Raw genomic sequence first — 16,809 nt, 5'->3', positions numbered from 1 at the left:
ACAGCCATAAAACAAGTAATAAAAACACCTCACCACCACAAAATTAAAAACACCTCACAGCTATAAAACACGTAATAAAAACACCTCACAGCCACGAAATTAAAAACACCTCACAGCCATAAAACACGTAATAAAAACACCTCACAGCCAGAAAACACGTAATAAAAACACCTCACCGCCACGAAATTAAAAACACCTCACAGCCATAAAACACGTAATAAAAACACCTCACAGCCACGAAATTAAAAACACCTCACCACCACAAAATTAAAAACAACTCACAGCCATAAAACACGTAATAAAAACACCTCACAGTCATAAAACACGTAATAAAAACACCTCACAGCTATAAAACACGTAATAAAAACACCTCACCACCACAAAATTAAAAACAACTCACAGCCATAAAACACGTAATAAAAACACCTCACAGTCATAAAACACGTAATAAAAACACCTCACAGCCATAAAACACGTAATAAAAACACCTCACGGCCATAAAACACGTAATAAAAACACCTCACAGCCACCAAATTAAAAACAGCTCACAGCTATAAAACACATAATAAAAACACCTCACCACCTCAAAATTAAAAACACCTCACAGCTATAAAACACGTAATAAAAACACCTCACAGCCACAAAATTAAAAACACCTCACAGCCATAAAACACGTAATAAAAACACCTCACAGCCAGAAAACACGTAATAAAAACACCTCACAGCCACGAAATTAAAAACACCTCACAGCCATAAAACACGTAATAAAAACACCTCACAGCCACGAAATTAAAAACACCTCACCACCACAAAATTAAAAACAACTCACAGCCATAAAACACGTAATAAAAACACCTCACAGTCATAAAACACGTAATAAAAACACCTCACAGCTATAAAACACGTAATAAAAACACGTCACCACCACAAAATTAAAAACAACTCACAGCCATAAAACACGTAATAAAAACACCTCACAGTCATAAAACACGTAATAAAAACACCTCACAGCCATAAAACACGGAATAAAAACACCTCACAGCCATAAAACACGTAATAAAAACACCTCACAGCCACCAAATTAAAAACAGCTCACAGCTATAAAACACATAATAAAAACACCTCACCACCACAAAATTAAAAACACCTCACAGCTATAAAACACGTAATAAAAACACCTCACGGTCATAAAACACGTAATAAAAACACCTCACAGCCATAAAACACGTAATAAAAACACCTCACAGCCATAAAACACGTAATAAAAACACCTCACAGCCACCAAATTAAAAACAGCTCACAGCTATAAAACACATAATAAAAACACCTCACCACCACAAAATTAAAAACAACTCACAGCCATAAAACACGTAATAAAAACACCCCACAGTCATAAAACAAGTAATAAAAACACCTCACAGCTATAAAACACGTAATAAAAACACCTCACCACCACAAAATTAAAAACAACTCACAGCCATAAAACACGTAATAAAAACACCTCACAGCCATAAAACACGTAATAAAAACACCTCACAGCCATAAAACACGTAATAAAAACACCTCACCACCACAAAATTAAAAACACCTCACAGCTATAAAACACGTAATAAAAACACCTCACAGCCATAAAACACGTAATAAAAACACGTCACCACCACGAAATTAAAAACACCTCACAGCCATAAAACACGTAATAAAAACACTTCACAGCCACCAAATTAAAAACAGCTCACAGCTATAAAACACATAATAAAAACACCTCACCACCAAAAAATTAAAAACACCTCACAGCTATAAAACACGTAATAAAAACACCTCACAGCCATAAAACACGTAATAAAAACACCTCACCACCACAAAATTAAAAACACCTCACAGCTATAAAACACGTAATAAAAACACCTCACAGCCATAAAACACGTAATAAAAACACGTCACCACCACGAAATTAAAAACACCTCACAGCCATAAAACACGTAATAAAAACACTTCACAGCCACGAAATTAAAAACACCTCACAGCTATAAAACACGTAATAAAAACACCTCACAGCCATAAAACACGTAATAAAAACACCTCACAGCCATAAAACACGTAATAAAAACACCTCACCACCACAAAATTAAAAACACCTCACAGCCATAAAACACGTAATAAAAACACCTCACAGCCATAAAATACGTAATAAAAACACCTCACAGCCATAAAACACGTAATATAAACACCTCACCACCACGAAATTAAAAACACCTCACAGCCATAAAACACGTAATAAAAACACCTCACAGCCACGAAATTAAAAACACCTCACAGCCATAAAACACGTAATAAAAACACCTCACAGCCATAAAACACGTAATAAAAACACCTCACAGCCACGAAATTAAAAACACCTCACAGCAATAAAACACGTAATAAAAACACCTCACAGCCATAAAACACGTAATAAAAACACCTCACAGCCACGAAATTAAAAACACCTCACAGCCATAAAACACGTAATAAAAACACCTCACAGCCACGAAATTAAAAACACCTCACAGCTATAAAACACGTAATAAAAACACCTCACAGCCACGAAAATAAAAACACCTCACAGCCATAAAACACGTAATAAAAACACCTCACAGCCACGAAATTAAAAACACCTCACAGCCATAAAACACGTAATAAAAACACCACACAGCCATAAAACACGTAATAAAAACACCTCACAGCCACGAAATTAAAAACACCTCACAGCTATAAAACACGAAATAAAAACACCTCACAGCCATAAAACACGTAATAAAAACACCTCACAGCCACGAAAATAAAAACACCTCACAGCCATAAAACACGTAATAAAAACACCTCACAGCCACGAAATTAAAAACACCTCACAGCTATAAAACACGTAATAAAAACACCTCACAGCCATAAAACACGTAATAAAAACACCTCACAGCCACGAAATTTAAAACACCTCACAGCCATAAAACACGTAATAAAAACACCTCACAGCCACGAAATTAAAAACACCTCTCAGCCATAAAACACGTAATAAAAACACCTCAGCCATAAAACACGTAATAAAAACACCTCACAGCCATAAAACACGTAATAAAAACACCTCACAGCCATAAAACACGTAATAAAAACACCTCACAGCCATAAAACACGTAATAAAAACACCTCACAGCCATAAAACACGTAATAAAAACACCTCACAGCCATAAAACACGTAATAAAAACACCTCAGCCATAAAACACGTAATAAAAACACCTCACAGCCACGAAATTAAAAACACCTCACAGCCATAAAACACGTAATAAAAACACCTCACAGCCATAAAACATGTAATAAAAACACCTCACAGCCATAAAACACGTAATAAATACACCTCACAGCCATAAAACACGTAATAAAAACACCTCACAGCCACGAAATTAAAAACACCTCACAGCCATAAAACACGTAATAAAAACACCTCACAGCCATAAAACACGTAATAAAAACACCTCACCACCACGAAATTAAAAACACCTCACAGCTATAAAACACGTAATAAAAACACCTCACAGCCACAAAACTAAAAACACCTCACAGCTATAAAACACGTAATAAAAACACCTCACAGCCATAAAACACGTAATAAAAACACCTCACCACCACGAAATTAAAAACACCTCACAGCCATAAAACACGTAATAAAAACACCTCACAGCCATAAAACACGTAATAAAAACACCTCACAGCCATAAAACACGTAATAAAAACACCTCACAGCCACGAAATTAAAAACACCTCACAGCTATAAAACACGTAATAAAAACACCTCACAGCCACGAAATTAAAAACACCTCACAGCTATAAAACACGTAATAAAAACACCTCACAGCCATAAAACACGTAATAAAAACACCTCACCACCACGAAATTAAAAACACCTCACAGCTATAAAACACGTAATAAAAACACCTCACAGCCATAAAACACGTAATGAAAACACCTCACAGCCACGAAATTAAAAACACCTCACAGCCATAAAACACGTAATATAAACACCTCACCACCACGAAATTAAAAACACCTCACAGCCATAAAACACGTAATAAAAACACTTCACAGCCACGAAATTAAAAACACCTCACAGCTATAAAACACGTAATAAAAACACCTCACAGCCATAAAACACGTAATAAAAACACCTCACCACCACGAAATTAAAAACACCTCACAGCCATAAAACACGTAATAAAAACACCTCACAGCCATAAAACACGTAATAAAAACACCTCACAGCCATAAAACACGTAATAAAAACACCTCACAGCCACGAAATTAAAAACACCTCACAGCTATAAAACACGTAATAAAAACACCTCACAGCCACGAAATTAAAAACACCTCACAGCTATAAAACACGTAATAAAAACACCTCACAGCCATAAAACACGTAATAAAAACACCTCACCACCACGAAATTAAAAACACCTCACAGCTATAAAACACGTAATAAAAACACCTCACAGCCATAAAACACGTAATGAAAACACCTCACAGCCACGAAATTAAAAACACCTCACAGCCATAAAACACGTAATATAAACACCTCACCACCACGAAATTAAAAACACCTCACAGCCCTAAAACACGTAATAAAAACACTTCACAGCCACGAAATTAAAAACACCTCACAGCTATAAAACACGTAATAAAAACACCTCACAGCTATAAAACACGTAATAAAAACACCTCACAGCCATAAAACACGTAATAAAAACACCTCACCACCACGAAATTAAAAACACCTCACAGCCATAAAACACGTAATATAAACACCTCACAGCCATAAAACACGTAATAAAAACACCTCACCACCACGAAATTAAAAACACCTCACAGCTATAAAACACGTAATAAAAACACCTCACAGCCATAAAACACATAATGAAAACACCTCACAGCCACGAAATTAAAAACACCTCACAGCTATAAAACACGTAATAAAAACACCTCACAGCCATAAAACACATAATGAAAACACCTCACAGCCACGAAATTAAAAACACCTCACAGCTATAAAACACGTAATAAAAACACCTCACAGCTATAAAACACGTAATAAAAACACCTCACCACCACGAAATTAAAAACACCTCACAGCTATAAAACACGTAATAAAAACACCTCACAGCCATAAAACACGTAATAAAAACACTTCACAGCCACGAAATTAAAAACACCTCACAGCCATAAAACACGTAATAAAAACACCTCACCACCACGAAATTAAAAACACCTCAAAGCTATAAAACACGTAATAAAAACACCTCACAGCCACAAAACTAAAAACACCTCACAGCTATAAAACACGTAATAAAAACACCTCACAGCCACAAAACTAAAAACACCTCACAGCTATAAAACACGTAATAAAAACACCTCACAGCCATAAAACACGTAATAAAAACACCTCACCACCACGAAATTAAAAACACCTCAAAGCTATAAAACACGTAATAAAAACACCTCACAGCCACAAAACTAAAAACACCTCACAGCTATAAAACACGTAATAAAAACACCTCACAGCCATAAAACACGTAATAAAAACACCTCACCACCACGAAATTAAAAACACCTCACAGCCATAAAACACGTAATAAAAACACCTCACAGCCATAAAACACGTAATAAAAACACCTCACAGCCATAAAACACGTAATATAAACACCTCACCACCACGAAATTAAAAACACCTCACAGGCATAAAACACGTAATAAAAACACTTCACAGCCACGAAATTAAAAACACCTCACAGCTATAAAACACGTAATAAAAACACCTCACAGCTATAAAACACGTAATAAAAACACCTCACAGCCATAAAACACGTAATAAAAACACCTCACCACCACGAAATTAAAAACACCTCACAGCCATAAAACACGTAATATAAACACCTCACAGCCATAAAACACGTAATAAAAACACCTCACCACCACGAAATTAAAAACACCTCACAGCTATAAAACACGTAATAAAAACACCTCACAGCCATAAAACACATAATGAAAACACCTCACAGCCACGAAATTAAAAACACCTCACAGCCATAAAACGCGTAATATAAACACTTCACAGCCATGAAATTAAAAACACCTCACAGCTATAAAACACGTAATAAAAACACCTCACAGCTATAAAACACGTAATAAAAACACCTCACCACCACGAAATTAAAAACACCTCACAGCTATAAAACACGTAATAAAAACACCTCACAGCCATAAAACACGTAATAAAAACACTTCACAGCCACGAAATTAAAAACACCTCACAGCCATAAAACACGTAATAAAAACACCTCACCACCACGAAATTAAAAACACCTCACAGCTATAAAACACGTAATAAAAACACCTCACAGCCACAAAACTAAAAACACCTCACAGCTATAAAACACGTAATAAAAACACCTCACAGCCATAAAACACGTAATAAAAACACCTCACCACCACGAAATTAAAAACACCTCACAGCCATAAAACACGTAATAAAAACACCTCACAGCCATAAAACACGTAATAAAAACACCTCACAGCCATAAAACACGTAATAAAAACACCTCACAGCCACGAAATTAAAAACACCTCACAGCTATAAAACACGTAATAAAAACACCTCACAGCCATAAAACACGTAATAAAAACACCTCACCACCACGAAATTAAAAACACCTCACAGCTATAAAACACGTAATAAAAACACCTCACAGCCATAAAACACGTAATGAAAACACCTCACAGCCACGAAATTAAAACACCTCACAGCCATAAAACACGTAATATAAACACCTCACCACCACGAAATTAAAAACACCTCACAGCCATAAAACACGTAATAAAAACACTTCACAGCCACGAAATTAAAAACACCTCACAGCTATAAAACACGTAATAAAAACACCTCACAGCCACGAAATTAAAACACCTCACAGCCATAAAACACGTAATAAAAACACTTCACAGCCACGAAATTAAAAACACCTCACAGCTATAAAACACGTAATAAAAACACCTCACAGCCATAAAACACGTAATAAAAACACCTCACAGCCATAAAACACGTAATAAAAACACCTCACCACCACGAAATTAAAAACACCTCACAGCTATAAAACACGTAATAAAAACACCTCACAGCCATAAAACACGTAATAAAAACACTTCACAGCCACGAAATTAAAAACACCTCACAGCCATAAAACACGTAATATAAACACCTCACAGCCATAAAACACGTAATAAAAACACCTCACCACCACGAAATTAAAAACACCTCACAGCCATAAAACACGTAATATAAACACCTCACAGCCATAAAACACGTAATAAAAACACCTCACAGCCATAAAACACGTAATAAAAACACCTCACCACCACGAAATTAAAAACACCTCACAGCCATAAAACACGTAATAAAAACACCTCATAGCCACGAAATTAAAAACACCTCACAGCCATAAAACACGTAATAAAAACACCTCACAGCCATAAAACACGTAATAAAAACACCTCACAGCCATAAAACACGTAATAAAAACACCTCACAGCCATAAAACACGTAATAAAAACACCTCACAGCCATAAAACACGTAATAAAAACACCTCACAGCTATAAAACACGTAATAAAAACACCTCACAGCCATAAAACACGAAATAAAAACACCTCACAGCCATAAAACACGTAATAAAAACACCTCACAGCCATAAAACACGTAATAAAAACACCTCACAGCCATAAAACACATAATAAAAACACCTCACAGCCATAAAACACGTAATAAAAACACCTCACAGCCATAAAACACATAATAAAAACACCTCACAGCCATAAAACACGTAATAAAAACACCTCACAGCTATAAAACACGTAATAAAAACACCTCACAGCCATAAAACACGAAATAAAAAACACCTCACAGCCATAAAACACGTAATAAAAACACCTCACAGCCATAAAACACGTAATAAAAACACCTCACAGCCATAAAACACGTAATAAAAACACCTCACAGCTATAAAACACGTAATAAAAACACCTCACAGCCATAAAACACGAAATAAAAAACACCTCACAGCCATAAAACACGTAATAAAAACACCTCACAGCCATAAAACACGTAATAAAAACACCTCACAGCCATAAAACACGTAATAAAAACACCTCACAGCCATAAAACACGTAATAAAAACACCTCACAGCCATAAAACACATAATAAAAACACCTCACAGCCATAAAACACGTAATAAAAACACCTCACAGCCATAAAACACGTAATAAAAACACCTCACAGCCATAAAACACGTAATAAAAACACCTCACAGCCATAAAACACATAATAAAAACACCTCACAGCCATAAAACACGTAATAAAAACACCTCACAGCCATAAAACACATAATAAAAACACCTCACAGCCATAAAACACGTAATAAAAACACCTCACAGCTATAAAACACGTAATAAAAACACCTCACAGCCATAAAACACGAAATAAAAACACCTCACAGCCATAAAACACGTAATAAAAACACCTCACAGCTATAAAACACATAATAAAAACACCTCACCACCACGAAATTAAAAACACCTCACAGCTATAAAACACGTAATAAAAACACCTCACCACCACGAAATTAAAAACACCTCACAGCCATAAAACACGTAATAAAAACACCTCACAGCTATAAAACACATAATAAAAACACCTCACCACCACGAAATTAAAAACACCTCACAGCTATAAAACACGTAATAAAAACACCTCACCACCACGAAATTAAAAACACCTCACAGCCATAAAACACGTAATAAAAACACCTCACAGCCATAAAACACGTAATAAAAACACCTCACCACCACGAAATTAAAAACACCTCACAGCCATAAAACACGTAATAAAAACACCTCACAGCCATAAAACACGTAATAAAAACACCTCACCACCACGAAATTTAAAACACCTCACAGCCATAAAACACGTAATAAAAACACCGCACAGCCATAAAACACGAAATAAAAACACCTCACAGCCATAAAACACGAAATATAAACACCTCACAGCCATAAAACACGTAATAAAAACACCTCACCACCAAGAAATTAAAAACACCTCACAGCTATAAAACACGTAATAAAAACACCTCACCACCACGAAATTTAAAACACCTCACAGCTATAAAACACGTAATAAAAACACCGCACAGCCATAAAACATAATAAAAACACCTCACCACCACGAAATTAAAAACACCTCACAGCTATAAAACACGTAATAAAAACACCTCACCACCACAAAATTAAAAACACCTCACAGCTATAAAACACGTAATAAAAACACCTCACAGCCATAAAACACGTAATAAAAACACCTCACAGCCATAAAACACGTAATAAAAACACCTCACAGCTATAAAACACATAATAAAAACACCTCACCACCACGAAATTAAAAACACCTCACAGCTATAAAACACGTAATAAAAACACCTCACCACCACGAAATTAAAAACACCTCACAGCCATAAAACACGAAATATAAACACCTCACAGCCATAAAACACGTAATAAAAACACCTCACCACCAAGAAATTAAAAACACCTCACAGCTATAAAACACGTAATAAAAACACCTCACCACCACGAAATTTAAAACACCTCACAGCCATAAAACACGTAATAAAAACACCGCACAGCCATAAAACATAATAAAAACACCTCACCACCACGAAATTAAAAACACCGCACAGCCATAAAACACGAAATATAAACACCTCACAGCCATAAAACACGTAATAAAAACACCTCACCACCACGAAATTAAAAACACCTCACAGCTATAAAACACGTAATAAAAACACCTCACAGCCACGAAATTAAAAACACCTCACAGCCATAAAACATAATAAAAACACCTCACCACCACGAAATTAAAAACACCGCACAGCCATAAAACACGAAATAAAAACACCTCACAGCCATAAAACACATAATAAAAACACCTCACAGCCATAAAACACATAATAAAAACACCTCACAGCTATAAAACACATAATAAAAACACCTCACCACCACGAAATTAAAAACACCTCACAGCTATAAAACACGTAATAAAAACACCTCACCACCACGAAATTAAAAACACCTCACAGCCATAAAACACGTAATAAAAACACCTCACAGCTATAAAACACATAATAAAAACACCTCACCACCACGAAATTAAAAACACCTCACAGCTATAAAACACGTAATAAAAACACCTCACCACCACGAAATTAAAAACACCTCACAGCCATAAAACACGTAATAAAAACACCTCACAGCCATAAAACACGTAATAAAAACACCTCACCACCACGAAATTAAAAACACCTCACAGCCATAAAACACGTAATAAAAACACCTCACAGCCATAAAACACGTAATAAAAACACCTCACCACCACGAAATTTAAAACACCTCACAGCCATAAAACACGTAATAAAAACACCGCACAGCCATAAAACACGAAATAAAAACACCTCACAGCCATAAAACACGAAATATAAACACCTCACAGCCATAAAACACGTAATAAAAACACCTCACCACCAAGAAATTAAAAACACCTCACAGCTATAAAACACGTAATAAAAACACCTCACCACCACGAAATTTAAAACACCTCACAGCTATAAAACACGTAATAAAAACACCGCACAGCCATAAAACATAATAAAAACACCTCACCACCACGAAATTAAAAACACCTCACAGCTATAAAACACGTAATAAAAACACCTCACCACCACAAAATTAAAAACACCTCACAGCTATAAAACACGTAATAAAAACACCTCACAGCCATAAAACACGTAATAAAAACACCTCACAGCCATAAAACACGTAATAAAAACACCTCACAGCTATAAAACACATAATAAAAACACCTCACCACCACGAAATTAAAAACACCTCACAGCTATAAAACACGTAATAAAAACACCTCACCACCACGAAATTAAAAACACCTCACAGCCATAAAACACGAAATATAAACACCTCACAGCCATAAAACACGTAATAAAAACACCTCACCACCAAGAAATTAAAAACACCTCACAGCTATAAAACACGTAATAAAAACACCTCACCACCACGAAATTTAAAACACCTCACAGCCATAAAACACGTAATAAAAACACCGCACAGCCATAAAACATAATAAAAACACCTCACCACCACGAAATTAAAAACACCGCACAGCCATAAAACACGAAATATAAACACCTCACAGCCATAAAACACGTAATAAAAACACCTCACCACCACGAAATTAAAAACACCTCACAGCTATAAAACACGTAATAAAAACACCTCACCACCACGAAATTAAAAACACCTCACAGCCATAAAACATAATAAAAACACCTCACCACCACGAAATTAAAAACACCGCACAGCCATAAAACACGAAATAAAAACACCTCACAGCCATAAAACACATAATAAAAACACCTCACCACCACGAAATTAAAAACACCTCACAGCTATAAAACACGTAATAAAAACACCTCACCACCACGAAATTAAAAACACCTCACAGCCATAAAACACGTAATAAAAACACCTCACAGCCATAAAACACGTAATAAAAACACCTCACCACCACGAAATTAAAAACACCTCACAGCCATAAAACACGTAATATAAACACCTCACAGCCATAAAACACGTAATAAAAACACCTCACAGCCATAAAACACGTAATAAAAACACCTCACAGCCATAAAACACATAATAAAAACACCTCACCACCACGAAATTAAAAACACCTCACAGCCATAAAACATAATAAAAACACCTCACCACCATGAAATTAAAAACACCTCACAGCCATAAAACACGTAATAAAAACACCTCACAGCCATAAAACATAATAAAAACACCTCACCACCACGAAATTAAAAACACCTCACAGCCATAAAACACATAATAAAAACACCTCACAACCATAAAACACATAATAAAAACACCTCACAGCCATAAAACACGTAATATAAACACCTCACAGCCATAAAACACGTAATAAAAACACCTCACAGCCATAAAACACGTAATAAAAACACCTCACAGCCATAAAACACGTAATAAAAACACCTCACAGCCATAAAACACGTAATAAAAACACCTCACAGCCATAAAACACGTAATAAAAACACCTCACAGCCATAAAACACGTCATAAAAACACCTCACAGCCATAAAACACGTAATAAAAACACCTCACAGCTATAAAACACGTAATAAAAACACCTCACAGCCATAAAACACGTAATAAAAACACCTCACAGCCATAAAACACGTAATAAAAACACCTCACAGCCATAAAACACGTAATAAAAACACCTCACAGCCATAAAACACGTAATAAAAACACCTCACAGCCATAAAACACGTAATAAAAACACCTCACAGCCATAAAACACGTAATAAAAACACCTCACCACCACGAAATTAAAAACACCTCACAGCTATAAAACACGTAATAAAAACACCTCACCACCACGAAATTAAAAACACCTCACAGCCATAAAACACGTAATAAAAACACCTCACAGCTATAAAACACGTAATAAAAACACCTCACAGCCATAAAACACGTAATAAAAACACCTCACAGCCATAAAACACGTAATAAAAACACCTCACAGCTATAAAACACGTAATAAAAACACCTCACAGCCATAAAACACGTAATAAAAACACCTCACCACCACGAAATTAAAAACACCTCACAGCTATAAAACACGTAATAAAAACACCTCACAGCCACGAAATTAAAAACACGTCACAGCCATAAAACACGTAATAAAAACACCTCACAGCCATAAAACACGTAATAAAAACACCTCACAGCCATAAAACACGGAATAAAAACACCTCACAGCTATAAAACACGTAATAAAAACACCTCACCACCACGAAATTAAAAACACGTCACAGCCATAAAACACGTAATAAAAACACCTCACAGCCATAAAACACGTAATAAAAACACCTCACCACCACGAAATTAAAAACACCTCACAGCCATAAAACACGTAATAAAAACACCTCACAGCCATAAAACACGGAATAAAAACACCTCACAGCCATAAAACACGTAATAAAAACACCTCACAGCCACGAAATTAAAAACACATCACAGCCATAAAACACGTAATAAAAACACCTCACAGCCATAAAACACGTAATAAAAACACCTCACAGCCATAAAACACGGAATAAAAACACCTCACAGCCATAAAACACGTAATAAAAACACCTCACAGCCATAAAACACGTAATAAAAACACCTCACAGCCATAAAACACGGATTAAAAACACCTCACAGCCATAAAACACATAATATAAACACCTCACAGCCATAAAACACGGAATAAAAACACCTCACAGCCACGAAATTAAAAACACCTCACCACCACGTAATTATAAATACCTCACCACCACGTAATTATAAATACCTCACCACCACGTAATTTAAAAACACCTCACCACCACGTAATTCAAAACACCTCACCACCACGTAATTATAAATACCTCACCACCACGTAATTCAAAACACCTCACCACCACGAAATTAAAAACATCTCACCACCACGTCATTTAAAAACACCTCACCACCACGTAAATCAAAACATCTCACCACCATGTAATGTAAAAACACCTCACCACCATGTGATGTAAAAACACCTCACCACCATGTGATGTAAAAACACCTCACCACCACGTCATTTAAAAACACCTCACCACCATGGGATTTAAAAACACCTCACCACCACGTCATTTAAAAACACCTCACCACCACATAATTCAAAACACCTCACCACCACATAATTCAAAATACCTCACCACCACGTGATGTAAAAACACCTCACCACCATGTGATGTAAAAACACCTCACCACCACGTCATTTAAAAACACCTCACCACCACGTCATTTAAAAACACCTCACCACCATGGGATTTAAAAACACCTCACCACCACGTCATTTAAAAATACCTCACCACCACGTCATTTAAAAACACCTCACCACCATGGGATTTAAAAACACCTCACCACCACGTCATTTAAAAACACCTCACCACCATGGGATTTAAAAACACCTCACCACCACGTGATGTAAAAACACCTCACCACCATGTGATGTAAAAACACCTCACCACCACGTCATTTAAAAACACCTCACCACCACGTCATTTAAAAACACCTCACCACCATGGGATTTAAAAACACCTCACCACCACGTGATGTAAAAACACCTCACCACCATGTGATGTAAAAACACCTCACCACCACGTCATTTAAAAACACCTCACCACCACGTGATGTAAAAACACCTCACCACCATGTGATGTAAAAACACCTCACCACCACGTCATTTAAAAACACCTCACCACCACGTCATTTAAAAACACCTCACCACCATGGGATTTAAAAACACCTCACCACCATGTGATGTAAAAACACCTCACCACCACGTCATTTAAAAACACCTCACCACCATGTGATGTAAAAACACCTCACCACCACGTCATTTAAAAATACCTCACCACCACGTCATTTAAAAACACCTCACCACCATGGGATTTAAAAACACCTCACCACCACGTCATTTAAAAATACCTCACCACCACATAATTCAAAACACCTCACCACCACATAATTCAAAATACCTCACCACCACGTGATTCAAAACCACCACAACGTTATTAAAAACACCACAACCACGGAAACAAAAGTTTGAGGGAGTCGTTAAGTGACAACACAGACACTGCCCAGATGTGTCGATATATAGATAAATGACTGTACCCGAGTTGCCATGGTTTAAACCAATCATAATTCAAACAATTATTTTGCACAAATGTATTTGTAATATACGTGAAATCACATTTTATAAACAATTGAAGTTGGGAAAAAAAAAATTCCCCAAAAAATTCCTTAAAATTTTTTTTAAAAATTGGAAAATTTTTCAAAAAAAATACCCTTAGGACATACCGACGGGAGAGATATGTGCATACCAGAAGTTTGGTACGATTTCACAAAAGTTTGAGAAAGTAGATCAGTGACAACACAACACAACACAAGACAACACAACACAACACAACACAAGACAAACAACACTTTGAAGAACCACTGTTTTTTTTGTTTTTTTTTTTCTTTCTGTACTCCCAATTTCCAAACTGTATAAATTTCCAGGCTGTATCTCGGAACCAGCAGGGACTTTTGGAAGCAAATTTTGCATCACCAATGGGAATTAAAAGTATGCGATGTTGACATCATTTTTTGACCTTAACATCATTTTAGGGTCATGACCCAATTATAGAAATTTTAACATTTGTCATAAAAACCCAACTAAGGTTTATCCGATCATAACGAAATTGCCCTCCGTAGATAGGCTGGAGCAAGGCGCATGTAGGCTTAAAGTTACATCATACCAATCCTGGTTCAGAGTCAAGGTAAAATGGCGGTCTGAAAAAAGAAAGGCCATCATTGGATGAACAAGGGTAAACCGTGGGAGGATTACCTTTGGTGATCACTTTGTGATCGCAGATATCGAGTTATTGTTTTTATTATTACTATTGTTATTATTATTGCGAATATGCATACCTTTTGCTTTGGCTCCTTTTCCAACTGGAAGCTGCTTCCTCCACAGAGCAGGTGCGTTGATGAGCTCTGGAACTACAACATTCAACAAAATGGTGGGTTACTACAGAAAAGTGTTATAATTCATGATTGCCCTTTTATCTCCAGCAGTCATGCACAAAACATGATTTTGCATTGAATAGGAAGTGGCAATGGCTTTGCCAGTGTGCATCATCATCATGTACCATGCCCTAAGCATAACGTTGGTGCTGCTGAAGCAGTTACTAGGCTAAAGTCCTGGTCGAGTCGCCACTCTGGCCAAGGAGTCAGGGCAGGAATTTGTAATTAGTTCATTGTGCCAGCGTTAGCTTGCCTACTCCTCGTGAAGGGCACCGTGGGATCTCTAAGGTTCACCAATTAATGCTGGCAGATGGGACAACCAGATTAACGTCTATCCGAGGAACGGTACACACATTGATGGATCACCCAGCCTTGGAAACACCAGGATCACAGTTTATAGCTGGGTCGGGATTTCAACACAGGCTGGACAGCTTACAGGTGAGTGTGTCTACCTATAGACCGATCCGACGGAGGGTTCAAAGGACGGGCACCCTCTATAGACGCCGCCATAGTTGGGAGGCGTCCGCTTCATTCGGCTTGCTCTCCAGCGTTCAGATTACATGCAGTTACCGGTCTCAGTTCACTTTGCCGAAAGAATATGGATACAAAATATATTTGTTTGTTAGATTCATCGGAGAAGATGGAATCGTGGACGATACGACCGGTCCACCGAGCTATACGACCGGTGAGGAGCCGGTGGCGGCCCACGCGGAGGTGGACTCTGAGGGAAGAAGCCATGCGGGGTGGCAGTGATACACCCGCCGTGACCTGGCCGTATGGAAGAGTCGATGAAGCGATAAGGAGCCGGTGAGGCGGCCCACGCTAAGGGACGGAGGCCCCGTTGGGTCTGCCAGATGAGTCGCGACCCTAGTGATCAAGGAACTTGGGGCTCGGCAGCGGCCACTCGGGGCCTAGCCGTAGTTGCCAGAGGTGGCCGGCCCGGGCAGAGGTGGACTCTGAGGGAATAATCCATGCGGGGCGGCTGTGGTACGGCCGCCAAG

The 16,809-nt window shown here is 37.2% G+C and overlaps 1 protein-coding gene across 1 annotated transcript in view; it reads right to left on the bottom strand.

Annotated features, from left to right (window-relative positions):
* The window catches only part of LOC137429047 (SPARC-related modular calcium-binding protein 1), a gene marked incomplete in the record, with an annotated part of 356,175 nt that overhangs the window by 116,127 nt on the left and 223,239 nt on the right, over positions 1-16,809 (bottom strand). Inside the window, 1 exon segment of the mRNA XM_078781008.1 lies at positions 15,713-15,784. Within this exon segment, the coding sequence (XP_078637134.1) occupies positions 15,713-15,784 (72 nt within the window).

Source organism: Myxine glutinosa, chromosome 6, assembly GCF_964187855.1.
Source record: "Myxine glutinosa chromosome 6, kmMyxGlut1.1, whole genome shotgun sequence".
Classification (NCBI taxonomy): Eukaryota; Metazoa; Chordata; class Myxini; order Myxiniformes; family Myxinidae; genus Myxine; species Myxine glutinosa.
The sequence above is the reverse complement of the archived record's forward strand: the minus strand, read 5'-3'. Positions and strand labels throughout refer to the sequence as shown.